Source organism: Mytilus edulis, chromosome 7 (assembly GCF_963676685.1).
Source record: "Mytilus edulis chromosome 7, xbMytEdul2.2, whole genome shotgun sequence".
NCBI classification, from domain to species: domain Eukaryota; kingdom Metazoa; phylum Mollusca; class Bivalvia; order Mytilida; family Mytilidae; genus Mytilus; species Mytilus edulis.
In genome coordinates this window covers 43,268,929-43,296,253 of record NC_092350.1, presented here as the reverse complement: position 1 = coordinate 43,296,253, position 27,325 = coordinate 43,268,929, and the positions used below count along the sequence as shown (strand labels likewise).

The 27,325-nt window shown below is 30.7% G+C and overlaps 2 protein-coding genes and 1 long non-coding RNA gene across 13 annotated transcripts in view; 1 reads left to right on the top strand and 2 right to left on the bottom strand.

Annotated features, from left to right (window-relative positions):
- Positions 1-2,847: 2,847 nt before the first annotated feature.
- LOC139481534 (myosin heavy chain, clone 203-like) lies at positions 2,848-6,351 on the bottom strand. Its single transcript, XM_071264939.1, has 2 exons — positions 6,238-6,351; positions 2,848-5,093 (listed from the first exon to the last, which is right to left on the bottom strand). Exon 2 carries the CDS (start codon positions 5,074-5,076, stop codon positions 3,580-3,582), a length of 1,497 nt encoding a protein of 498 aa, XP_071121040.1. The 5' UTR covers positions 5,077-5,093; positions 6,238-6,351; the 3' UTR covers positions 2,848-3,579.
- Positions 4,138-11,165, top strand: LOC139481535 (uncharacterized). 2 transcript variants are annotated; one of them, XR_011654631.1, is made up of 4 exons: positions 4,138-4,265; positions 9,103-9,276; positions 10,024-10,311; positions 10,965-11,165. It is a non-coding gene; the product is annotated as an uncharacterized lncRNA (long non-coding RNA). The 2 variants fall into 2 exon arrangements; XR_011654632.1 differs by lacking the exon at positions 4,138-4,265 and adding an exon at positions 8,458-8,560.
- Positions 11,166-13,407: 2,242 nt separating this feature from the next.
- LOC139481532 (cingulin-like) overlaps positions 13,408-27,325 on the bottom strand; it is a 30,347-nt gene continuing 16,429 nt past the window's right edge. For 3 of the 10 annotated variants that reach the window (XM_071264935.1, XM_071264926.1, XM_071264931.1), the window contains 7 exons: positions 26,010-26,126; positions 24,022-24,059; positions 23,226-23,729; positions 20,850-20,930; positions 19,978-20,111; positions 18,757-18,881; positions 13,408-16,023 (listed from right to left, as the gene is read on the bottom strand). In XM_071264935.1, coding sequence (XP_071121036.1) covers positions 15,893-16,023; positions 18,757-18,881; positions 19,978-20,111; positions 20,850-20,930; positions 23,226-23,729; positions 24,022-24,059; positions 26,010-26,126 — 1,130 coding nt within the window. In that variant the 3' untranslated portion in view covers positions 13,408-15,892. Of the gene's footprint in view, positions 16,024-18,206; positions 18,222-18,367; positions 18,392-18,756; positions 18,882-19,977; positions 20,112-20,849; positions 20,931-23,225; positions 23,730-24,021; positions 24,060-26,009; positions 26,127-27,325 lie in introns of all 10 variants that reach the window. The other 7 variants (XM_071264927.1, XM_071264934.1, XM_071264936.1 and 4 more) reach the window with 5 other exon arrangements.

The window sequence follows — 27,325 nt, the reverse complement described above, 5'->3', positions numbered from 1 at the left end:
CTATTCGTTATATATCTTGCTATTTTCCCTCCACTCATTTACTTTTTGTTGCCAAGATTATCTATTCCATAAATCCCATCCCGACCCCTCATTTATTATGCTCTTCTCAGTTGTAACAGAAGATACAACCAAAGGATAAAATGTGATATTTTCTATGTTATTTTTTTATAATCCGCATCTTTAACATTTTACCTCAAAGATTGAATATGTTATCTAAAATATACGTTTTCCTGTAATACAGTTGATATAGGTTACAAGAGCGCAATTATTCGTAATGCATTTTCCATAGGGTACCACTAGTGTTCCGTATTTTTTTCTCGAAGACTACGCAAACTAGCGAAAAACGGGTGGCAGTTTCTGTTACTAGAAATGCCAGTGTTGCATTACAACCAAAAAAAAAATAGAGGGTCATGCGGCTCAAATTGCCTTAAAATGCAGTTGAAAAAAATCGTCTACTTTTTTCGCTTAATGAAAAAGGCATATTTTTAATGGCTCCGACGTGCAGAAATTGAAGATATTTTGCTATACTTCGTAAAATGTGAATATGATTTTCGGCAATTTTTAAACCTAATTGGATAAGCTTTCGATTAAATGTAATTCCAATCCTGTATCAACCAATCAGAAGCCGTATAGGATTCTATTCTGAGTACCATGGGGTAAAAAACTTGCCGGTTAAATGTAAACAAATAATTGCGCTCTTGTAACCTATATTATATGAGACTGTTATTGTTGTTTTTTAGATAATTTAGCATTGTTAATATTTCATAGTTATAGTCTGTTAGAAATTATATTTTTTATATAGTTGAATTGATTGAAATAAGAAGCCTATCTTGTTAATTTGTTTGTTAACCTTGTTACCAGAGACATATAATACAATTATGTCTCTGTTGTTACTAAGCAAATGAATTATTAAAGATTGAAATATTGGATTTTTTTTGTATCAATTGTCGTAATATTTTGCATCAATATAACATATATCCATAAAATAAAAATGATATCCAGCAGTTTAAGTATTGCTTTTAAAGTTACTTTTGATAGAACGTTACAAATTTTAAAAGTTTCCAGAATTTTGCTTCGAAGTTCATCACTTATCTTAATTTTCAATTTGCATTTGTAAGACAATACATAATAGCAAACTTCCAAAAGAAATTTTTGTTTAGTTTTGAGAATGTCGAAAAAGCGAAAATCAAAAAGACATATACGACCGAATGCGAAACCACTGATTAGCCAAACGGTGAATATAGAAAAATACAAAACACGAATATGTTAAAACACAGTAGGTGTAAACATGAAAACTTGTAAAGACGAAAACTCAAAATAATTAGAATATAATGAATTTAACATGGTTCGTAGCCTATATTGAACTTATTTCTTTATAACATTCACATATGTCAGGGTAAACAATCAATTTTGATTTTAGAATTATACATGTCTTAAATCTACTTCCACTTTTGTTTTTACCTGTATATTATATATTGTTTATGATTGTTATACTTTGTGCCTTCAATCATCTTAATAAACAAACTTGTTTTGAATGATTATTTGTTTTATATTTACTCCTAAAAATATTTCTGATTGTTACAACTGCTTCGTTGGAGGAGGGGTTTATTAATCTAACTCTATCCGTCCTTTCCATGAAATCAGCATACCATTGGTACATTGAACGACAAATCAGAGCTTTTAGTGTCAAGCTTCAGAACAGAATATCAGTTATATGGTCATTGTTATAAATTTCCTGTTACAAAACTTTGAATTTTTTCGAAAAACTAAGGATTTTCTTATCCCAGGAATAGATTACCTTAGCCGTTTTTGGAACAACTTTTTGGAATTTAGGGTCTTCAATGCACTTCAACTTTGTGCTTGTTTGACTTTATAACTATTTTGATCTGAGCGTCACTGATTATAATTCTGGTACCAAAAATACTTAACTCAAAAGAAAATTCAAAAATGGAAAGTTCCTTATCAAATTGCAACATCAAAAGCTCAAACACATCAAATAAATGGAAAACAATTACCGTTCCTGACTTGGTGCAAGCATTTCCAACAATGTGTGAGTAAAACAAACAGACATTAGGAAATAATGTCAAAAAATGTGGAATAGTGGTCAACTTGGCGTTATAATCCTATTCACTATAAAACTAATAACTATTTCAACAAAAAAACCAACACAAAACGGCATATAAAAACTTTGTAGACATAGTGCATAAGAAAAAATGAAAGTCACGAATACAAAAAGACCATAGCACTATAAAACACTAACGTTATTTATAAAAACTTAGCCACGTTAAAAATATTCACCACAAATGGACTAAACAGTAAAGGATAAAACATACAGAGACCAATAAAAGGAACAGTATAACACGTATATTAAGAGGATAAACAACATCAGTACCTAGACTCTGTACGTCATGGCCATCATGTATTATGTGTGAAGTTGATACGGAATATTTATCAAGGTCTTGGTAACTTTCGATGAACTTTTTGAGAAAAAGGACGAGACGTTCTTTGACATAACCCTGGTTCATCAACTTTCTGCTCATACACTGGTGGATTCATTTTTTTCACAAACTTTGTTTAAACATAGGTTCCTTTGAAAAAAGTAAAATTCAAAACGGAAAGTTGGTAATCAAATGGCAAAATCAAAAGCTCATACACATCAAACGAACGAATAACAACTGTCATATTTCTGATTTGGTACAGGCATTTTCCTAAATTGAAAATGATGTATCAAACAAACCAGGTGTTATAGCTAGCCAAACATCTCACTTGTATGACAGTTGCATAAAATAAAATTACATTATATTGGCATTGATGGGTGAACAAAACAAACATACAAACCACGCATTCCTATTTTTCGTCAATTTTAATAAAATAAAAGTTATACTTCATGGAGTAAGTTACAATTTGAGAAGTTTTAAGTTCTAAATTTTCGCTTTTTAATTTCTAGTGATCTCTCATGTTTTCTCCCTTCTCGATTATAACAACACCTTTCAACATTAATAGTTTTAATAGTATGTGCATGTCCTTGTAGTTCAGCTTTAATAGCAATTTGAATATCAATTTCCCAAACACAGTGGAAACCGTATTCAAAAGAATGTTCTGAGTTCAACTATTTGGTCATTCACCTGCTCATCGAAGGTGTGTGTGATTTCATTCCTTACATCATTGATTATTGTATTCACAAAGAACCTGGGTAAACTCGTCTGCCTGCTTTGTTTGAATTCAGTCTAAAGTAAGTCTTGTTCTTACTATTTTCTTGTACAGTTAAATTTGTAATTATGAAAATAGACATTTTGCATATGTTTATGTTCATACTTGTTAAACGACAAAGATTATTTGCTGGTGAGTTGTCTCACTGGAAATCATATCACACAAGTTAATAACTCATCAAGTAAGTTACAATTTGAGAAGTTCTAAATTTTCGCTTTTTTATTTCTTGTGATCTCTCATACTCTCTCACTTTTTGATTATAACAACGCCGTTCAATATTAATAGTTTTCACATGTCCTCGTTGTACAGCTTTTATAGCATCATTTTGAATATTTGCAAAGTTTTTTATCGCACAAACTATACACTATGTTACTCTATATCGTACAGTGCAGCATACCCGTCTGTTTCATTGCAAATTAATAAGCGATCTCCTTGCGCGTCGTAGAATAGTCCTGTTGGCCAGTTTAGGCCATCTGATTCTCCACTCAACAATACTTTATAACGTCGGCCATCGGGCGAAGTCACCATCACGTTATTTGTTCTATAACCGACAACAAAAACATTACCTTCGGCATCAGTCGCTATTCCCTGTTCTGAAACGACATTGTCATACCCGTAGCACCATAATTCGTCGCCATTAAAGTCACAGCAGTTTACGGTGTTTTCTGCCCAGTCCGTATAATAAATTTTATCGGCGTGAAGCGAAATATAAAAGACATGATCCACATTAATTGGAATGACGGCTATCAACTGTCCAGCAATACTTATAACTTCGATTCCTTTTCTGTATACAACGACGAAGAGATTCCCATCTCGATGGGAAATTCCCCAACAATCATTTGCGGTTTTAATTATTCTATCACATTTATGTTTCGTAATGTCTAAAATTTCGAGTTGTCTGCCCCTACCATATGTCACTGCCACGCGGCGGGGATCTATTACAACAACATCAAATGGTTTACTGGAAACACTAATATCGTGGTGATGTGACCCATCTTGGTCGTGAATTACGAGTCTTTCGTTTTTCTCATCGACGAAAAGGAATTGATTGCTTGGTAGTATAATACACTTCTGTACCGACAACTGGGCTTTATTCTTTATCCTTATATCAGTTTTAACTTTCAGTTTCATTTCAGCAATATTTCTTGCAGGATTAAGGTTTAATTTCAAATCTTCATTTTTACTAGATAACTGTAATGAGGATGATTTTTCGGATATTGCAATTGCGCCAAACGATTCAATTTCTAATACCATTAATTCTGCTTCAGTACTGGCGTCAAATTCCAAATTTGAATGTTTTAAGCCATGAAGAAGAACAGTTATGGGTTTCGTTAAACGCGTCAATTCTTTCTTCACCTTTTTTGCTATAATGAAATTTGTCGGAGATTTGTCTTCCTCGGTAATATAGTCAAAATTTATTATCAATGACGCAAGCTTTGATTTCTTATTCTCAAGATCTTTAATGGTTTCCTCGATTTGAGCGGCAAGTTTGGTATGTGTTTCTGATAGATCATCCATGAGATCTTGTTGCAATCGATCAAGATGGTCATTGATTTTATCCCTAAAATGTTTAATGTCTGATGCAATATTGTTCTTCTGTTCATCTAGTTGTGTTCTGTTTTCTCTTTGGTCCTTTAGAAAACTTTCAATATTTTCCTCCATGTCTGCAGCGGCTTGCTTTATGTCTGATAATTCACTAAGATCAGCGTCCTTTGATATTTGATCAACGTCAATTAAGTTACGACATCCTTCATGTTTGCTTTCAATGCAAGCTTCGCAGATGACTTCGTCATGTCTCGGACAATAATAGTCAAGTTCCTTCCCATGAATAATGCATTGATCAAATTTCTCAGTCCCTTCTGACATATTTGAAAATCTGTATACTGAAATAAAATATCAGTGACATTGTGTAAATAGTTAAATATAGGTATCTAATTTTGCTTTTAAAAAAAGTAAAATCACAAATATCCGAGGGAAATTTAAAACGGAAAATCTCTAACCAAATGGTAAAATAAAAGCTCTAACACATCAAACGAATGGATTACGACGGTCATATTCCTGACTTGGTACAGCATTTTTAAGAAGAAAAAATGGTGGACGAAATCTGGTTTTATAGCTAGCTAAACCTCTCCCTTGACAGTGGTATAAATTCCATTTTATTGACATATATATAGAGGAGGCTACTTGTTTTTAAAATAAAGTTCCGTTATTTCTAGGATAAATTCTTTGCAGAGGACGAGTTTCACTCTACCGTTAGGAAACTAAATAAGCCCTATGTTTGTGTCATACATGTGAATTTGTTTGTCATCAAAATCTTCCATAGATTTGATTTTCATAAGTTAAAAATGTTATTCTTTTGTTAAGTATTCTTGGCAACATACTGCATTTATTTGTCATAAAAAAATAAGAACGAGGCACTATCACATATATATGTCACATATCCCCCAAAATTGTATTTCAACTAGAAATGCAATTCCTTGAGTTATACCTTATCTGAATCTATTGACATTAGACTACCAAATGATCAAATAAAAAGTTGGCGTCTTTCGCCTCATCTTAACGTAAAATTGAATTACAAAGTTCGTGCGACACAATAATTTCGGACCAATGTCTGGTATATACTAACTGTCTTGCAAAAAAACTAACAATATATATAATGACTCAATTTTCATGTTCATATTTACCCACTATGAAGGCTATATTATTCATAATCTATCAAAAAAAGAATTTTATTGCATACTAGCTCTCATAATTGAAAAATCAAAAGGGGTCAAAATGCAAAACTTATCTGTGGAGATTACCTTAATAAAGTTTCCTTTGAAATAGAATTCGAACTGTAAATTTCGCGAAACGAAAGTAAAAAACAACATGTGTGTTTATTAAGAAGTAGTTACATACTCAGCTGACTAAAAATTAATTAAATTTTTTTCATCTTAATATTGTTTTTAATGTATTTATGAGATCTCTTCATTTCCTGCTAGGTAACAAATTAAAAGTTTCATTTTAATATACGTAAATAAGCCTTACCTATAAGCGACAAGACGATGTAGGTAATGGAATAGATCAAATCCTAATTCACATACATCTCTTGCATATTCTAAAATCAATGCAATGACCCAAGTAATTGTTACAAGCATTGGTGGAGGCTATCAGATACAGTTTAAAGGGTTGGTATATGTAAGTGTATAACCGTGAAGGTTTGACACAATGCAGAATCATATAAATATATGGTGTATTGTCATTAAGGCGTTTGATTATGATCAGGCAAATCAATTCAGTTGAAAATATCTTTCATCAGTTTACAAACCTAAATAGGAAATATTTCAATTAAATTAAATATCATGTACTATCTTTAACTAACTAGGTATATATATAACCCATTGATGGTGACTTGGTTGATAGTTTTGCATTTTATCAGTTTAAACGGATCTTAAAACGGACATTTTGATTATTTGTAAAATAAACAGGACCATACATGTATCTTAAGTATCGAGATGAAATAAGTACTCGGGTGAATATGAAAATATAAATAAGGAATTGCTTCATATTTCGAACAAAATATGTTTTAATAATATAATTTAATTTTAACAACGTAAAAACTATACAAGCTCCGATATTGATACGCTTGCTGCCTCTTCTGTGTCTCTTCTTACGTTTTCAATTATCTAACTATGTTAACTTGAGCAATACCAAGAAGACATCTAGTGAACTAAACTTTATATGGTTTCTTTTATGGTAGCTACAATTTGTAATTTTATACAATGTATGGAGTAGACAACATTTGAAACAAACTTACGAAAAGCTGTGCCTTATACGAGAAGAACAAAGTAAAATCACAAAAATACTGTAGCTACTACAGTATGTAGAATAGACATACGATCCGGAAGTCTTGTAGCAGGTATCTGCGAACACTGTTATAGCTGTAAATTCAGATAGGTAAAACAACAATAAATAGTAATATAACAAAAATTCAAAAAGGAAAGTCCCCAATCAAATGGCAAAATCTTAAGTTCAAACACATCAAACGAATGGATAACAACTGTCATATTCCTGACTTGGTACAGGCATTTTCTTATGTTGAAAATGGTGGATTGAACCTGGTTTTAAAGCTAGCTAAACCTCTCACTTCTATGACAGTCGCATCAAATTCCATTATATTGACAACGATGTGTGAACAAAACAACAAAAACAATAGGTAAAAATGTCACAAATAGGGGTAAATAGTCTAATTCGGTAGGTCACATTCATGACAAGGGAACGGGATTGTAGTTACGACATAAGGAACATATCCGATATCATTTGTGAAACGGTTATTCCATAACGGTCAACCAACTCGTGATAGCGTGCGTAAAATTTACGAAGGGATGATTTAAACTTCACCATTTGGAACTCTTGGTTTAATAGCTTCCTCGTGAGCAACAACCCTCTATCAAGAAAATCATGATAGAAAATGCAAGCACGAGAATAGCGTATCAATTGGGAGATATATACCCCGTATGCAGGTGCTGCTGGAATGTTGCTACTTAGAAATGGAAAGTTCACAATTGGAAAGCTGAAATCATCTCTTTTGTCGTAAAGTTTTGTCTTCAACCGACCCTCATTGTCAATTTCTAGATGTAAGTCAAGATATGAGGCCGACTTAACTGTATCTGTAGTATCCTTTATCTCTAGCTCGATGGGATAACTATTGGCTAACGATCCATGTAAACCATTTGACCTTGGATAAGGTTGACTGTTATATACAGTCTATTTCTATCATATAGCTCTTAGACTGTTTTGATCTTATATATCATTGGCTTTGAATGGTTTGTTGAATGGAATCCAGAAAATTGTTTTGTTTTCATTATTTGCAACGCTAGGTCGATTCTGCTACTGGTGGACTATCAGTCCACGATATTATCATCAGCTAAGTAGTCAATATTATAATACTGATATGATTCATAACAAACCTTTCTTACATTTTCTGTTTGTAGATATATAAATTATTGAGAAATAAGGTTTCAACTTCCTCAGGTAAAGTTGACCTTAGCTAATGTTGTAATTAAAACAGGTTCTTTTTAGTCATATAGCTCTTCATCTTTGTAGTTTCTCGTGCACCCTTAGCTTTCAAACATTTAGCTTTGTTCGTTCCTGGTGACGTTCTTTATTATTATTTATTATAAATCATGAAGAATTAATAAGTCCAATGCGTTTCCCTACTTTATATTGAATGATCGATTTTAATTTATTATGTACACTTGTGGGATTGTTGTAATCGTATAAAAGAATAAAAGAATTAACAAATGAGAGATTTGTGTATTGTTATTTTAAATTCTGGTTGGACTCACAAGATCATCCGTCATTTGATCAGGTAAGTTGTATATTTAAAACTTTCCTTTATAATAAATACATGCATATAACGGGATAACTTCAACTTTATTTTCAACCATTTGGTCAATGCAATTGCTGTAGTCAGCACTTTTGTGTTGACATGAATTATCATTGATATGGTCATAATGAAAAAATTAATTGTTCACAAAACTTAAATTCTTTTTTTAAATTCTAAGGTGTTTCTACTTCATGAATAGATTACCTTTGCTGTATTTGGCAAAAAGAATGTTTGGTCCTCCATATTTTTTGGCTGCGTTCTTTATTAAGTCTTTTTAACTTTTTTATTCGAGCGTCACTGGTGCGTCTTTTTTTGACGAAACGCACGTCTGACGTAGCACAAAATTTCAATCCTTGTATCTATGATGAGTTTATTTTCAATCATACATTATTATACAGTTTCATAAAAAATCTGAATAAGATACACACCGAGAGAAAGAAGAGGCGACAAATGATTGGCGAAGTTTTTACAAGATGTAACAAGATCCAACAACATTGCATAATAATTTCCAGCTTTTATTTCAGGTTCTATGCTGATGAACATAGCAATGAAGCTGCCGATATTCATCCTGTTATGTTTGTTATCAAGTGCAGACTCGCACAACTACAAAAGATTATTACAGGTTTTGACAAAATTTGGAATCCAAGAAAAATCATCGATTACAGGGAATAGCTTACATGAAAGAGGTCAATTAGACCGTAAGTATTCGAACTACAGCATCTGTTGTTTGATATGAACAACATATTTCATACTATATACATTGAACGTTACTATTAGTTCAATATAAATAACGAAATGTAGAGCATCTTAACTGTTTTCAAAGCAGCAATATAGGGAGGGAGATACTAAAAGTGCGATATATTAGCACTCAACGAAAAAGACAAACACCAAAGAGAGACGACAAAAAGGCATACAAAATTTATCGAAGCATTACTCAGAAAACCAAAGTTTGACAATTAAGAGCTCATTACATCTGGAAATGGATGGTCCGGAAGAAAATTCAGTTTTGAAAGGATTCGTCACTGAATATAAGAGAAATATAAAACACTATTTAAGGTACTTGAAGCATAATTTAAAAGGAAAATGTTGGTATAAACGTTAAATCAACAGTTTTTCTAATGTAATGAGTTGTGATAAAATATATCAAACCCAGAAGGGTATCAATAACATTTAGCTTGCTGCCATAAAATTTTCAATAACATACAATATATGTTAAAACGATAAAAGCACCCGGTAGATTTCATGCGTACGAATATACATTTTTATGTTACCGAAAATTCCAGAAATTTTAAGCGATTAATACTTTTAACAGTCAATGTGAATTTACATACTTTAACAGTCAATGTGAACTTACATACTTTAACAGTCAATGTGAATTTACATACTTTAACAGTCAATGTGAATTTACATACTTTAACAGTCAATGTGAATTTCAAACTTTTCAGAAACTTACCATGCTTATATTTGTGAGAATCAGTTTTTGACTATTAGATGCCCTATTGGACATATCATTAGAATTATTGAAGCTAATTTTGGACGACAGGGTTCCACATATTGTCGAGGAAGACATGCTGATCAACTTTGTTACACGACTTGGACGATACAGGAGCTAGGTTCTCACTGTTACTGGAGACAAAAATGTACTGTTTTCGCCTCAACAAAAATATTTGGAGATCCATGTACGGATGTTGACAAGTATCTGTCTCTAAGTTATCAATGTGAAAGTACCTTAGGTAAGGATCGACTTGTATAATATGTTGATTATCTGGGCGTCTAAGTCAGATACTGTGGATTCATTATTTTCGTTGGATACCAATGTTCGTGGATTTCGTGGGTACAGGTGAACCATGAATTTAAATGTTCAATGATTTCATCTGTTTGTATACAGACTTTGGCAAAACCACGAAATTAAAAATCCAAGAAAATGTAAGTCTTTCTCAATCCACGAAAATAAATGAATCTACATTATGATACACACATGCTGACTTACGGGAGTGGACATGAACATTAGCATTATAGGTTATTTTCAAATGGCCGAAAACTGATTTATCAAATGTGTTGTTTTGTTAATTATACGATTTAACGATTTTTCATAAAAAAAAATATGAAGTTAAGTACCATAGTGTCCTCTATTGGAAAAAGACAATAAAGTCGCACACTGACTCGGTACTCAAATAAACTCAGCGTTCATCAAACTTTTAAAGATTGGGAAGTCAGCATTATCTTTATTGCTCGTATGTTTTCATTTTATATTAATAAAAACCTGTTCAGTAGATTAAGTTGTACTAGGGGTCTTGGTTAACAGCTTTGTGTAAAGATTACAATGATATTACCCGTTAAAAAAAACCAATATTTTCTGTCAGTAATAGTTTATTATCAATTTTAGGTCGCTAGGCAGGAAAGTAAATGAAGAGTGGATCGCGACTATGAAGCACATTTGTGGATGCATTTGTATAAACTCATTAAAGACACCAGGATCATAATTAAAATGTCTAAAGAAAGCTTGGGATGACACATTTTGAGATGAACAATTCTTGACAGAATGCTATGATTTTCTCTTGTGTGTGCTACTCAGAATTATAAAAAGAGAACCGCAATTACTTCTCTGTTTAGTCCGTCTTTCTTTTTTCAACAATAATATGTCGTCCAAAAAGAAGGAAGTATTGGTTGATTGGTTCTTGCGTAATGCCCAGTCGCTAATGTTTCATGCATATTCAGGATGAGAATGAACAAGATCAATACCGTGTCTGAACCCGAGTCTCACGGTGTTGTTTTGTTATTTTTACTTTTTGAGTAACAACCTATAGTGCCATAATCATTGACAAAAACTCTCAAATTAGAATCTGGTCAATTGCATAGGTTTGACCAAGTTAAAAAAATTACTGTTTGCAAAAGTATCAATTATTCGAAATACTAAGGATTTTCTGATCCTAGGCAAAGATTACCTTAGCTGTATTTGGCACAACTTTTTTTTGTAAATTTTGGGTCCTCGATGATCTTTAACTTTATACTTGTTTGGCTTTGTAACTTTTTTTACAACTGAGTGTTACTGACGAGTCTAATGTCTGGCTTATCGATTTATAAGCCTGGTACCTTTGATAACTACTAAATGCGATAGTTCATGGGAAACTTAGGAACATTCCCATAAACAGGAATGGTTTCATCTTTATTTCACTAATGCCATATTTTGTCTTCTTACAAGCAGATGTGTAGGGTGTATCTTTCTTTTTATAGTATCTACGATTGAGAGGTGATGGTAATACAGGGCACAAACTAACTAAAGTTTGCACTATGCAGTAACAAAATTGAAAACTTTGTGAAAACTTATTCAAATCAGTTAAACAATGCAGATCTTCATTAGGTGCAATGACTGCATTTGTAAATTTGGATATTGTTGAATGAAACTGATTAAGCTACGTCTGACACATTTTAGCACACACGAAAATTTTCAACAACAAAATATTTATTTTTTCACAAATGGGAAACCTGGGAATGAATAATTAGAATATGTTAAACATGTGTGGAATCAGTAATGCAAAGTTATGTTGATGGCATCATGTCTGAGCGCATAACGCCCAAGTACCTTTTATATCGTTCAACCACTAAAACTATACTGTTCCACACATGTGATACCTGGGGACAAAATATTTTAAATCATTCCAACAATTGGACTGGTGCACATCTTCACTATGTATTGAAAAATTGTGCTAAGTTTAGAATATATTGAATTGAAGCTGTTTTGGCTTACACAAACTCAAATTAGCGATGACATCTAAGTTCACTCGGAGAAGTGAGCACTTTTGTGTTGACTTGAGTTATCATTGATATGTTCATAATAATAAATTAACTGTTAATAAAACTTTGAATTTTTAAAATACTAAGGCTTATCTACCTGAGGAATAGATTACCTTAGCTGTATTTGGCAAGACTTTTAGGAATTTTTGGTGTTCAATGCTTTTCAACTTCGTACTTTATTTGGCCTTTAAACATTGTTTAATTCGAGCGTCACTGATGAGTCTTTTGTAGATGAAACGTGCATATGGCGTATAAATAAAATTTAATCCTGGTATCTATGATGAGTAGATGAGTAGAATAATCAAACAAATCTATCCAAAATAGAAATTCCACATTCACAATACGCATGTGTGCAAAAGTTTGAATACTTTTGATGATAAGCATCTTGCGTCTTTGTTGATGCATGTTATTGAGTTATTACCATATGTTCGTTCTGAATAAAAGGTTGTCATGGGTCATTGCATAGAAATTGTGACAGCCACTAGCAAATGGGGTATGTTGGGTAGAGACAGAAAATGTTTAAGCAACAGATCACCTACGGAGCCTTTGATTTCATCCTGAGAGGCTAAATTACAATGTTATCAGAACCAGATTATGACATTCCAATTGCCATAAATTGCCCAAAAAGTTGCTTCAGGCAAGTGTTTCTCTAAATTGAAATATTCAATCGTTTTAAGGTTTTACTACACATCTCTTTCCAGAAACCTTCAAACCGTTTTGGGAATTTAAACTGGTATAGGAACATAAGTTTAAGTAAAAAAAAATGCATTTCACTGCAGTAAAATGGTCTTCTTGAAAGAATGAATAGCTTGTAGATTTTGGCCCTTTATTTTGAAATGATAATTTTGTTTGTTTATGAGTTTGACAAAACTTTCATGAAACTTGGCTTTATAGTGGCAGCCTTTTTTGTTGATTTAGAAAGTCAGATTGTGTTCTATCTTACTCTTCTAACCTTACGATTTACTGGGACCAGATCAGTAGATCGCTAATTACTATAAGACAAACTGAGTCAAATAAATTGACAAAACAGATTATATATAAATAATATTTAATTTTATAGTTTGATATAATTATCTTTAAATGAACAAATATAAATATACAAATATGTTCTGTACACTGTACAAAATAAAGGAATGTACAAAAAATAATTGAACAATACAAAATGATTTATATTCAAATACAAACTTGATAAAGATATGTTTATTTTTTAACAGTACAACATTATAAGCATGACTTATTGTCAATAACAAAGATAAAATAACCTAAGATTTGGAACTATTGTTCTTGTGCACACAATTTAGGACAAACGATGTTTAATGTAGTTTATGAGTATCCAAAATTTCTAAAAAAAAAAAAAAAAACAATAGAAGGGGTATGGTGTATTTATTTATGACACAAAATACCTCCTTTCATTTGACCCATTGCATATAAATAACACTTTTATTGCTGTGCTTCTCTTCACGTTACATTGAGGCTTTCAATATTTTAAATGTTAATGAATTTGTTTACCTGCTGACAATGTCCGGCATTCAACTTATACAATATTGTTTCCAAATTTTGGTTGATGAAATCAAAATTTACCAAAATTGTAACATTACTTTTGTATTTCATGCTGGTCTTTTAACCTATCCAATTTTCTATACTGACTCATTATAAATTAAACAGCAAAATCTTTATCTATATATATTTTTTCAAGTTAGTGATCTTTCAAACAAGCTACTTTATAAAAGCACTAATGCTAGATTTTAGTAGATAACTTAAAAATATATTACAATTGTTGTATCTGACGTAATCAAAAAAATATTTTCAACAAAACAGTATAAAAACTTGCATATCTATGGACAAAAAAATAATAACAAACATAACAATTAATAAATTTGAAACATAGAAATATATAATATTTAGATATATAAATTTGCGAATATAAACAGTTTATTCAATAAAATATATTTTAGAAAATGTTAGTTGTTCAATCACTAACCTTATACCTCAACTTCTGCTAGACCATCAATAAATATGACATATTATCATTGATAAAGCAACTTGCCTAGCTTGACAGATAGCTAAAATTTGCATCTTTCTTAATTTGTCCTTTCATAATGCGAGAAACATCAAAAACTTTCTATATTTGTTCAGACAATTTAACAAGACTTTTAATAAGAATAAAAAGACTGGCTTAAACTGTCAAAATAAACCAAATGTACTGAGACTTATATTCGTAGGCCTAATTTCGACCACATAATACTTCACTGCATAAAAAAGCTTGTACAATATCTATTTTTCTTCTTAATAATTATTACTGGAGGCACAGACTCAAACAAAAATTGTGGCACACAACCATATTCAAATTATAAAAAACCTAAACCATTTAAAAAACAAAAAAAACATCTATCACAGATTGTTTTGTTTAAGCAGCATAATTGTTCATTGTATATAAAATATCACAAAGTTATTCGTCTATTAATATCATTGATGTAAAATTATTGCTCCAGAGGTTAAAGCTATAAAGAGGTAACCTATGTTCACAATACTGAATAGGACGTATAAAATATGTCTTTGATTCTCACATTTAATGGTGCCTACATCTAAATAAAGTCAGTAAAAAAAAATTTTTTTTTTTCATATTTGAACATAAAAGATAACTTCTTTGTTACTAAATTATTCTTTAAATCCTGAAAACTAGTGAGAAATATAAGGATTTTCTTCTTATTTCTTTTTTTTTTAATTGCAAATTCACAAAACTTAAGATATAATCTATACTTCATTTTTCTACAAAATACGAAAATTGACTAATGAAATAAGTTGAATCCATCAAAGTTCTGAGAACTATTATTGCCTAGTGCATATAATACCACAAAAAGTTCACATTTTATGTATAACTAGGAGTGGAAAAAACTAAATTTGAAAATAGCTACTAAGACATCTATTAACAGTGAAAATGTAAAAAAGCAACATTTTACGAACTACCTCTAAAAAGTCTGATTAACAACATGCCCTTTCTTATAATGAGAATACAATATTCAAATATTCAGGAATGAATTTAATAACTCTTCTTTAAAATGGGGTTTTACTACAGTTTACCATTTTACTGAGTTATGAACTTTGAACACATTCTATTTGCTGAATAAATAGCCATAGATGAGTTTGAAACCAGTTTTTGTTTTATCATTCTGTAATCTACCCTTCAATTTTTGTAATGGTTGAGGTAGCGTTTTTTTAAACCACAATAAGTCAGTCTTGTCAATGAATTTTGTTGATAATTATAAAGGCTAGTTCAATAAATAAAATGAAAATGTTTGAATAATAATGATATGTGTAAGCAAGTATTATGCAAAATTTCAATCATCATTATTTAACACATAATGAACTGATACATCTGAATACTGTTAATCGTGTTATGTTTTGGACATACAGTTTATTCATTTAGTAAAATTTGTTAATAGCTAAGTATAAAAAGTAAAGTTCGTTATAAGTTTTACATCTTTTAATACTGGCCTCTTAGATTTTTTAAAAGTTTTTTTAAATGTATAAGTTTTCTTGTCGTTGGTATTTTTCTATATCGATAAGTTCAGCTTCCTTGACAATGGAATCTTCAGGGTCAGGAACAATTATCTGTCCGGGAATTCCAGACCATGTTTTCCTCCTGGCAGCTGAAAAATAAAGTAATGTTGATCACTAAATGTTGAAATGGCAATAAGTATGACTAAATGTCAAGTCAAATGCTAAGATATTAAATAAGCAGACAGAAATTTTTAAGATGACACTGGCTTTCAAAAGTAATACTTTGGATAAACTTGCTTTGTTTCAATCATGGATATTTGAATTGTTGGTTATTTCCCAATGTGATTTTGAATGTCTTAAGGTGGTACCTAACACTACAGGGAGATAACTCTGTAAAATCAGCTAAACGTTTTAATTACGTTGTGTTGTAAAGGGAATATTAAGCTTCTCAATGATCAAAATTGGTGTTTGTCAATCTGCTATATAACCAGTGTAATTTTTCTGATAAAATGGTTGGTTCAAAATTTTTGAAATTTATATATTTTAGTTAAAGGGTCAAAGTAAATACTTTGTCAAAATTTTATGAAAATTAAACGAGCCAAATTAATTTTAGTGAAATTCTTGGGTACCACCTTAATTCCAAGTGAAGTGTTTCTAATTTCCTAATTTTCAATTTCTTTTTTAGAAAAATCATCAACTATATAAATCAGCCCATTTGACAGTAAAGTGGTTATGCATTACTTCTTATGACACCTTTCCATAGAGAAATCACTTTTTTGAAAAATAACTATTTATCAGATGTAAAAAGACAGGGTTATTTCTTAAAACAGATATGTGACAGTATTTTGTGAAATTGCTGTACCCCTTCCTTAATAATGCTTAAAAACCAATATCATGACTATAGAAGAACCATTATAGATTGACATAATTATATGCATTTATTTATTTATAGAAATGGATGATTAAATTATATTCAAAGCAGTATATACTGCAATATTATTTAGTCTCTAAAAATCTACACTATATGGTGCTGGCCTTCCCACACTAGGTGTCAGCAGTGTTCTCATTCCATAAATCATGTGAATGTTTTATAACAATCCCTTTAGCAGCATTCAATCCATATCAAGAACTTATAAGACCATTTCCATGCATAAAATTTGAAATAAAATAAGTGTGTTCTCACACTATAGAATGTATATCTGTTAATCTTTATGATTATTTTGAACATAAATAATTAATTATAAGAGTTTAGATTTTCAGACTTGTTTAATATTTATTTTTCTTCAAATTAAATGCATAGAAAGTGGTCTTTTGTACCAAAGTAACAGGACAAAATCTAAATTTTAGTTACAATTATGATTTTTTTTTCTCTGAATCCAATATTGTACATTGTTAAAAAATTAGTAAAAATGTTTATGTTTCCATGCTTAATAACAAAATACATGTATAAAAATATTTCTACAAAATTGATAATATACAACAAGTCCACAGTAAGTCATAGTAAGAAACTTGGTTTATTAAATGTATTAAATCATACAAAATATAGACATTTTTGTTCTTCAATACTTTTTTATCTGAAAAACTTTAATTCTTCAATGGTCATTTGTAATGCTTATTCTGGACTTGTGTCATATAATATTATAAGAATATAACCAGTTTTAACTAGTCTTGATTGTCCTGTTATTTTAAAAGAAGTTTTTATTACTTGGAAAAAAGTTATTTAAACAAATCCTAGCAGTATAGAAACTTTGTTAGTACCAAATTCATATTGCATTAACCATAACATTTATATTTATAAACCATTTGCAAACAACTCATAAAGTCCATTTTTTTCATCAAACTTGCCAACAGGAAATAGCCCACATCATCTGAACAAAGCTTAACCTGCCAAACAGCCATGATCTAAGGGACGACATCAAAAGTTCAATGAAGGATAAAAGACTTAATTCACATAGTTTTTTCACTGACCCCCCCCCCCCCCTCTTAATTTAATTCGGGAAAAATTGATTGACCCATATGGATATATGTAAAAATCAATGTCGGATAACCAAATCTTGCTGCAGTTCAACCCCCCACCCCAAACTATTTGAATTAAGTTTTTTATATTACATTTATCTTTTGATGTCGTCCCTAAGTTCATTTTGAAAAAAAATACTGTTTTTGTAAATATTCTAGCTCTAGCTAACTACATAAAAACCCTTTCCATTGTCAATTGTTTGCATCAAGTTTATACATATATAATATCTACATTCATTCCAATTCAATTATAAATAACAAGCATACAAGAAGAGAAGCACCTGAAAAAGTGCAGACTCAGCATTAATGCACCTACCTTAACGAGGCCACTCTATATAATTAAAGCACAAATACACATCACAAAATATTATGTATTAAAGTTTAAAGATTAGCACTGAATAAATGCATTCAACAGTCCTTGTAGGGTAAAATCACAAATCCCTACAAGTGCCTGTGTTACTCAACTTCAGGACTTACCTTTGTAAAGCCCCTATCAGTCGTCTATAAAACCCAATATTTTCAAATCAACTTAGTTTATCCAAGAAGTATCTATTTTGAAAGTGTTCTTCAATTTCTCAAATGTTTCTATTTTTTATCTAACTAAATACACTTAACATGACCAATATCCATCCTCACATGCATAGATAAAAATTTCATATAAATTATTTCTTTGATAAAATAAATTTAATACGCTAACTTGTATGAGAAGATAACTATACTTATTAACATTGACATAGTCAACTGAAAGCACAATGCACATGAAACAGACAGAAAAGAACAACATATAATTACTAAATATATATTTTTGTCTAATTCTACATACAAGAAGACATTCAAGAGAGATAACTCTTGGTATAATGACATACCTGCAGCCTCTCTGGACTTTTTGGTAACTTGTCTGGCTAACTCTTGGTTCATGGTCAACAACTGAGCTCTTCTGACTTTTTCTTGGGCTACATTACTAACATCAGGCTGAGATAATGAATGAATACTGAAATAAGACATTAAAAGGCCATGTAAAAAAAGGTTTCATTTGAAAAAAGCCTGATATTCAGTAAATGCTATTGAGATGACAATAACTGTCACCAAACTGTTCCTCTCATATGTTAAGCATTTTAAAATCTATTGAAAGCTTTACACATGAGACAAGAATGTTTCAATGACAGGAGAGAACAACATGAAATCTCTCGGTCTTAACTTTTTGAAACTGTACTGTTTCTGATATCAGGTTTCCTACTTATCAGTGTGCTGGTACAAATAGTTATCAAAGGTACCAGGATTATAATTTAGTACGCCAGACGCGCGTTTCGTCTACACAAGACTCATCAGTGACGCTCATATCAAAATATTTATAAGCCAAACAAGTACAAAGTTGAAGAGCACTGAGTATCCAAAATTCCAAAAGGTTGTGCCAAATACGGCTAAGGTACAAAGTCAGTTATAAAATTGACCTCAGTCAGTGTCTCAGGTCAATCTGTGTAAATCATGTCATTGATCAATCATATACATTGTACTGTGACTTAATATCATAAGCATTGTGACATAGGAAATGTATATGAAAATGCATTAGGTCTTCTTGGGCTAACTGTTTGAGGAAAAGTAATCATATCTCTGTTGTCAACTATACAGTAGCCTTATTATCGTGTGTTCAATTTGTCCCCATGTATGAGATAGTGTCTCATGTTTATCCTATTTCATTTATATCATCATTTTATGCGTTGAAAAGGGTGTGTGTCTGTGTTAAGTGGTGGAAGTAATGTAGCTACTGTATCAATAAGGTTTTAAGTTGAAACCCTGCGCCCACCTTTAGAGAATTATATGACAAAACGATAGAAACATTAATTTTTGTGGAGTTAAAGTTTCGTGGTTTTGTCTCTTTATAAGATTTGATAAGGATTTAATTTCGTGGTTTCCATTAAATGAAGGTTAAGTTTTCGTGTTTTTTTTAATTTCGTGGATATATTTTTTCCACGAAATAAACGAAATTAAATCCTCAACGAAAATTTCTGCATTTACAGTATTTAAATCACATTTGTTTACATAGATAAGTAATCAATTTCCTTATAGTCTAACTTATATTTATTTACCTTTGTTGTGTAAGAATCTTTTTCAACCTATCAGATTTTTCTTGACGTCTATACTTTTCTTCTTCTGTGAATGATTCCTCATCAGATTCAGGCATATATCTTTCTGGGATCAAAACTTTGTTGGGGAAAGCTAACTGTAATTATGAAAAAGACACTTATTTAAAAATGATGTTTAACATATTATCAAATGTATATTCCTCTACTTATGAATAGAAAATAAAGGTTCTGCTAATTTTTGTACATGTCATGGGTAAAAATGAACTGCAAATATAAGTTTTCAGCAAAATACAAATCTCAGGTTGGTTGAGATGGATATTGGTAAAAATCATAAAATCAAGAGTTGATGAAATGTTTTCTTCTAACTAAAACAACAGAAACTGATTCAGCTAAACAATAAATCTGCAATACACATTACTGGTGTTTATCAAATATAGGATTATCCAAAATGTTTTAAAATATTAACACAAAAAAATTCTCTTCATGTGCTCGCATTGTACTCACAAAATCTATTAAATGTTGTGTTTGTCTTTGCAAAACAGTACTAAGTTAAATACAGTTTAACTTTTATAATAGAGTCTTTATATATATATATATATATATAAAAAGAAGATGTGGTATGATTGCTAATAAACAACTCTCCACAAGAGATTAAAATGACACTGAAATTAACAACTAATGGTCACTGTACACCCTTCAACAATGAGCAAAGCCCATACTGCATAGTCAGCTATAAAAGACCCCAGAATGACAATGTAAAACAATTCAAACCAGGAAACTAACAGCCTTATTTATGTATAAATTGTTTGCTGAAGTGATCATGTGGTGTATTATATTATTATACAGAAAACTGAAATCTATTAATAGTAACTTACAACTTCTCGTTCGAAAGACGTATCATCCATCTGATCTACTTTAGTGGTAGAACTCTTCACTATATCAGGGACCATATCTAACTGTTAAATATTAAAAAAAAACATTAATTCATTTATTATTCAATGATATACAACAACTTCATGTCTGTGATACAGAGACTTTTTTTTAAACAAAAGTTCTTAAGTCTAACATTGTCTAATATATGTTCCTATCGGAAATTAAAATAAATACATTGTAGTATGTTTTATCATGAAACATTTTTTTTGTATGGAATAATGAATATACACAAATTTTTATGATGGATGAACCTTTTACCTCCACACTTCCTTTATTTTAAGAATTTAAAGGAACAATACATGGAAATTTATGTTCAAACATTTCAATGATCTTCAGAATAAAATTACTAAACAGTAAATTAGTTATAAAAACATGATGAAAACTTAATTTTGAAAATAGTGTCTTGGATATATGTAATTGTTATACTGTAACTGTTTCATATATACATACAATGTGTATACATGTATATATCTTATGATTAAATTTAATATTGTCCTTTTAATATATGATATAATAGTTGAGTTTCCTGTTTAAAGCTGTTCATGGCTTACAAAAACTTGTAATTCTGCATGCAAGAAACACATGGATGCTTCCAAATACATTCTTTTTTTGGGTGAGAATGTGTTTACAACATGTGCATACAGATTTAGTGTTGTTGATACGACAATGACAAACGATTTGTATGGAGATTATTGGTTTATTCTGAGTATACACAGGAGAACTTTCATGACTTACATGTTATGATACTCTACAAACAAAAATAAACAAAAATATGACTGGAGACACTCTAAGGATGGAAATGATGATTGTCAACTACACCACATTTAAATATAGCATTGAAAGTTCATTCCCTGATAACTGAGTTAAGACAAGTGTTTGCAATTTTTCTCAAGTGGTTTTCTATGGGTTGATTTTTTGTTGTTATTGTTCAGTGGCAAATATTTCATGCATATTCTGGACAACAATAACCTTAACTTCTAATCAAATATGCAAGATTGTGCAATTGGGGTTCACCAGAATCATTAACAAGAAATTTGGACTTCCAAAATAGAATAAATAAGGACAAAACTAACTTGAGCAGAGTGTGTTTTAAGGCATTGGATTTAACGCTTAATGTTGATACTACTGAAAGATTGAACAAAGGAGTAGGTCCGGTAAGTTCATCTGACGAAAGATTTTAGACACCTTTTAAACACTTAAGTGTCTATTTCAGTTGTTTCAATTAGTTTATGTGAAAGATTTTAACTGATTTACTCATTAAAAACGCTCGGATTATAGCTAAAATATGAAAATTCGGTCAAATATGCCAAAATATGTCACTTTTCAGATGGTTTTTGTCAAAAATGAAAGTGGCCGCATCAGTGTTCATCCTCAACCTTTATATATGTTATATATTCATCAATAATTTAGCATGACTTAATGATGCTAGTACCCAATATATGTCCATTGTATTGTCAAAAAATGCCCATATTTATGTAGCAGAAGCATTCTTCTTTCCAATAAATAACTAAAAGTTTACATTTTAACAATTTTGTAAAACTACTATATTTTGGGGCCTCAAAGAGGTCCTACTGAACCTACTCCTTTTGTCAAAGTGAGTAATTTATTAAGAGATATTCCATTAAGCAATTTCAAAAGGTGTATTAAATCCAATGTCAAGTCATAACACACAACAGAACATGATTCAATTCAACTATGAGACCACAAGTCAAGATTTGATATGCTAACTGTTTACAGTGTGTTTCTCTCATAATGAACCTTAAATGGTACTTTTAAATGGTGTGTAAATATGATGACTTCAGTGTTTCAAATAAGACATTTTAAAGTATTTAATAATGTAAAGGAAAGAGCAAAAACAACATCTTCAAACCATATATAACAGATGAAATGTTTATAGATACATGTTTCATGTTATTTGCTAATCTAACACAAACTTCACACATACTTACACATAGCCATTTACATAGAAATGTATATACATCTTAAATTGAAATAGTAGTCAGATTTTAAAATATCGAGAAGCACCACATTTTTCTTAAAGCGTTCTAGATGTTCTCATATCTCATTTTTTTTTAATTTAAGGATGATTCAATAACTTTTAGAATATTTTGCCAATTAAGAAAATACAAAATTTCATTTTATAGTCTACTTTCAAAATAACCTTTTTTTATTATTCTAAAGCATGATTTTTTAATCTGTTTTATTCTTCTTCATAAACCTACCTGAAATTAACTTGTATCATAACACAAAGATCAAGTGACTTCCAATACTACCACAAAAAGCTACAATCATTTCAGATAAGATTTTCCAGTACTTACATTATTATTGGTCATGAGGTCCCCTGCTACCGAATGTAACGATGCTGGCTGTAAGAGTGATGTTTCCATCTTCACCGGCTCACTACTTGAAATTGTCATATACCTCCCTTTAGGAGTCCGTTTCACATTGAATAAATTAGTCTTTACCGGAGACCATCCTTTAACAATGGGCTGCGACCTTGAAGGACTCAGCGGCGACGTGGCAGTTTTAGAATCGTCACCTGGTTGCACGATGACCCTTGTTGCCTTGACAACACCACTGTCATTGAATGATAGTCCACTAGAAAAATTAAATGATTTTGATGGCAGTATTTCTGTTGATTCAGCAGTCGGTGAAGGGTATGTTCTGACAAATGGTCTAGGAGCTATGAGATGTAAATTTGAATGTCTACGTGAACCTGTGGTAGATGAGTTATTGCTACTACTTCCTCCAAGATTAACAGAAGACCATGCCTTAGGGGCATTGTTGGCTGGGGGAAGATTTTCATATATTGGTTGATACTCCTGAAAATAAAAATGTAATATGATATGAATAATTAAAGCTATTTAAATATTGAAAACCTTGAATGTAAAAACTTCTACATGGAAATACGTAAATTTCTTATGCACCTTATAAAGACAGGATATATCTATTTAAGTAAATTCACACTTATTTTAAGCAACAGCACAATAAATTAAAAGATTTTCAAAACAATCATTGATAAACATTGCTATATCATTATCAATGAAGATACTAATAGTATGTGAAAATGCCATTAGAAAAGTTTTCAATTTAAGAAATTATACTGTTAACTACCTGTTTTGGACTCACTGTAGAACTGGCCCAACTAGGATCTGAAAATAAATCAAACCTGGTTACTTCTAAGCAGTTAATGACAGACATCAATAAACTTCTTTAGATAAACTTTTAAAATCTTATACTGAAAATAATGAGCTAACAGATGAAAATAATGCCTTTGGTAGTGCATAGTTATCTATCAATACATTTGGTTACAAAAACAATTTCAACAAGTATTTACAGAAAAAAGATAACTAGTTAATTTAGACAAAGGTCATATTAAATTCATAATTAAGTTTTTCAATTTACACTGGATTCATTATTAAATTTTCATGGTGAAACCAATTTTCTTGAATTTCTTGAGTACATGTAAACCACCAATTTGAATATTCAACCAAGTATAGAATAAGTGTGTATGCAGATTTAGGCAAAAGAAATTAATCCACAGTATTCATTAAATTGATACAAATTATTGCTTCCTATTCTCCAACTTTCCAACATGCAACCTGTGCTTCTAAGCGGTGTGCATTCATACCTTAAGTAAGCATGATTTTGATTCAGACCATGAATACAATAAATGATTGGTACACAACGCAGGTGGGGAGGCACACAGAATGCTGTAGTCAACTGCATGCATGGCCATGCATTTTTTACATGATGATAATAATGATGTCCAGTGGTAAATTAATTGCATAGTATGGATGAGAACATGCAAATACACTGTAAATGTGAACCCTGCTGTGAACTAGCTCGACTGACAGGCCACGCTTGATTTTGAAGGTGGTACACAAATGTAGTTCATACGGTCAAAGACTACCTGGACACATTATAATGATGGCCAATATTTGCTCTAACTCATTAAAAGTCTTAACATTGACCCATGCCTGGGCTTGAACCAATGCCCCCACACTAGGGTTGGGCACCCAAATATACCAGTGCTGTCATAGTTTTTCACATGATAAGTTCAATAAAAGTAACTTTGATTTGATTCAAAAACAATTTTGTTATGTCCTGTCCTGAAAAACTTATGGTGTTTTCTGCATTGCCTTAAGGAATATGATAAATGTTAACAGAAAATCCAGTGGAAAATTCTACAAATTGTAAATGCAGAGCTTGACAAGTTTACTGATTAGTCTAGGATTTGTAAACTTAACATAACCAAATGCTATAAGTTTTGAACAACCTGTTTTGAGTCCTGCTATCTCAAAGTAAGTCCTTAATATGACAGATACTACTGATTACAAAGGACTAGTATGTGTGCATTTGAGATGTCTAAGTGGTCATTTGATGTGTCATGTATAAAACATGTTAAATTCTATGTATATGTTAACTTAAACTAGACAGTATTACACATATAATTACACAAAACAGTGTTACACATAAACTAATATGATTTATAGTCTTCATAACTTCTATATATAACTGTGACATGCAATTAGACAACTGAACATACATGCGCCAACTAAAAACCCTCCACATTGTGCAAATTAAGTATGTAATAAATTATTAACATAAAAAATATTATACATAAAAAAACAATGCATGATGATGATTTATTAATCAGGAAATATTAAGGATCTTTTTAATAACCTGATAGATTGTGTATTTGACCTAAGAATTTGACCTTAGAATATATGGTACAACCTAACTAAAGGAATTTCTCCATCAAAATTTCTGTACACACAATTTATATAACTTGGTGAAGGAATACACTCAATTTTAAGCAAGACATGCTGAGCACTCTTTAGAGCTATATTCATAATGCATGTAGGTTAAGGGTTTGGTTAGCTTGCTTACTTTGTTTGTTAAATGTTTTCTCAAACATTCCAATAACATTATACAAGCTGAATCTCCACATATTTATTGATGCCAGATGTCAATCTTAATTATAATGCTTGAACAAACATTTATACAAACAAAGCAAGACATCCAACCAGACCGTAAACTTACATGCATTATGAAAATAGCTTTAACAACAATGTCAAACACACACAACATCCATATACCTTCACAATCCAAGTCATCAATTTCTTTTCTGATTTTTTCCCTTTCTCGTCTTTGTTCACTTTGACGTTTGACATCCCGTACTGTCAATGTTTTTGGTCTTTCTTTAGGGAGAATACCTATTTTCAAAGCAAAATAAAATGTCAATTGGACAGGGCCTTCCGTACACCTCAAGCAAACAAACCTGTGTTGAAGAGGACTTTTCGAACCTATGTGCCTAAAAATGGTTTAAAATGGTGGTCTCTATGGAAGATTTTGTTTGAAGAATGATTTTGGGGTATGTTATGATTTGATGTCCTCTCAAAGCAGGCTATCACACAGACTGAACATCTAACAGATCTAAGCTACTATAGCGAACAGGAGTTACAGACAAACCAATATCATACCTCAATCATTTCAATTGTTGTCTGAAATAATTTTCCACTATAAATCTTGTATCTTATCTTAAACCATAATTGATAATGCAACATCATGATAATCATATCATTTTTATGTTTTTGGTACATTTATGATAGACATGAATGCATAAACTTCAATGAAAAAAATGCAACATTTTTCATATTCTTTTTTTAAATGAAATTTACAATATAATGTAAATTGAGAAATTTTTGCATTCATTTGTTATTTCCATTTTATAAGAAAGGACAAAAGGGTGATATCAATTTTTACAATTCTAATTAATAGCGCATACAAATAAACGTTCCCAAAATTTATTAAAAAAGTTATTTTTATTTTTCCAATACTTATTACGCTGCAATTTTCACAATAATGAATTCATTTCACTTAATTTCTTCTTGGGTATGGCTTACAATTATCAAGATAAGTATATTATTCCATTACAAATATACAATAATAAATCATAGAGCTCCTATTTGTAAGTATATTATTAACTGGAATCATACGGCATTTTAATACATTTCTTAAAATGAGTGCGAATAAATGTGATGAATATCTCTTAAAACCAAAGCAATCAGCAATGGTTCATATAAAACTGAAAAGTACAATATTTAACTATACAGAACACAATCTATCAGATATTTGCAAATTATCACATTTAAGCTTTGTTAAAAATGGTATGTCCCACTACCAAAACATATGAGTGAATGAAATGAATTGTATGGTAGCTATTCCATTATTAACTTAGAGACAATTACAAGACAACTTTAAATATTATCTTTACTTCTATATAAAACATGTTATTATCTTTTACAGAAATCCTTTTCAATTTGCACCAAAATCTATTATAATTTCAAGTAAAATGTTGTCTTTTATCTCTATTTAAGTGAAAATGGAACAGCTATCATTTAAATAAAATTAT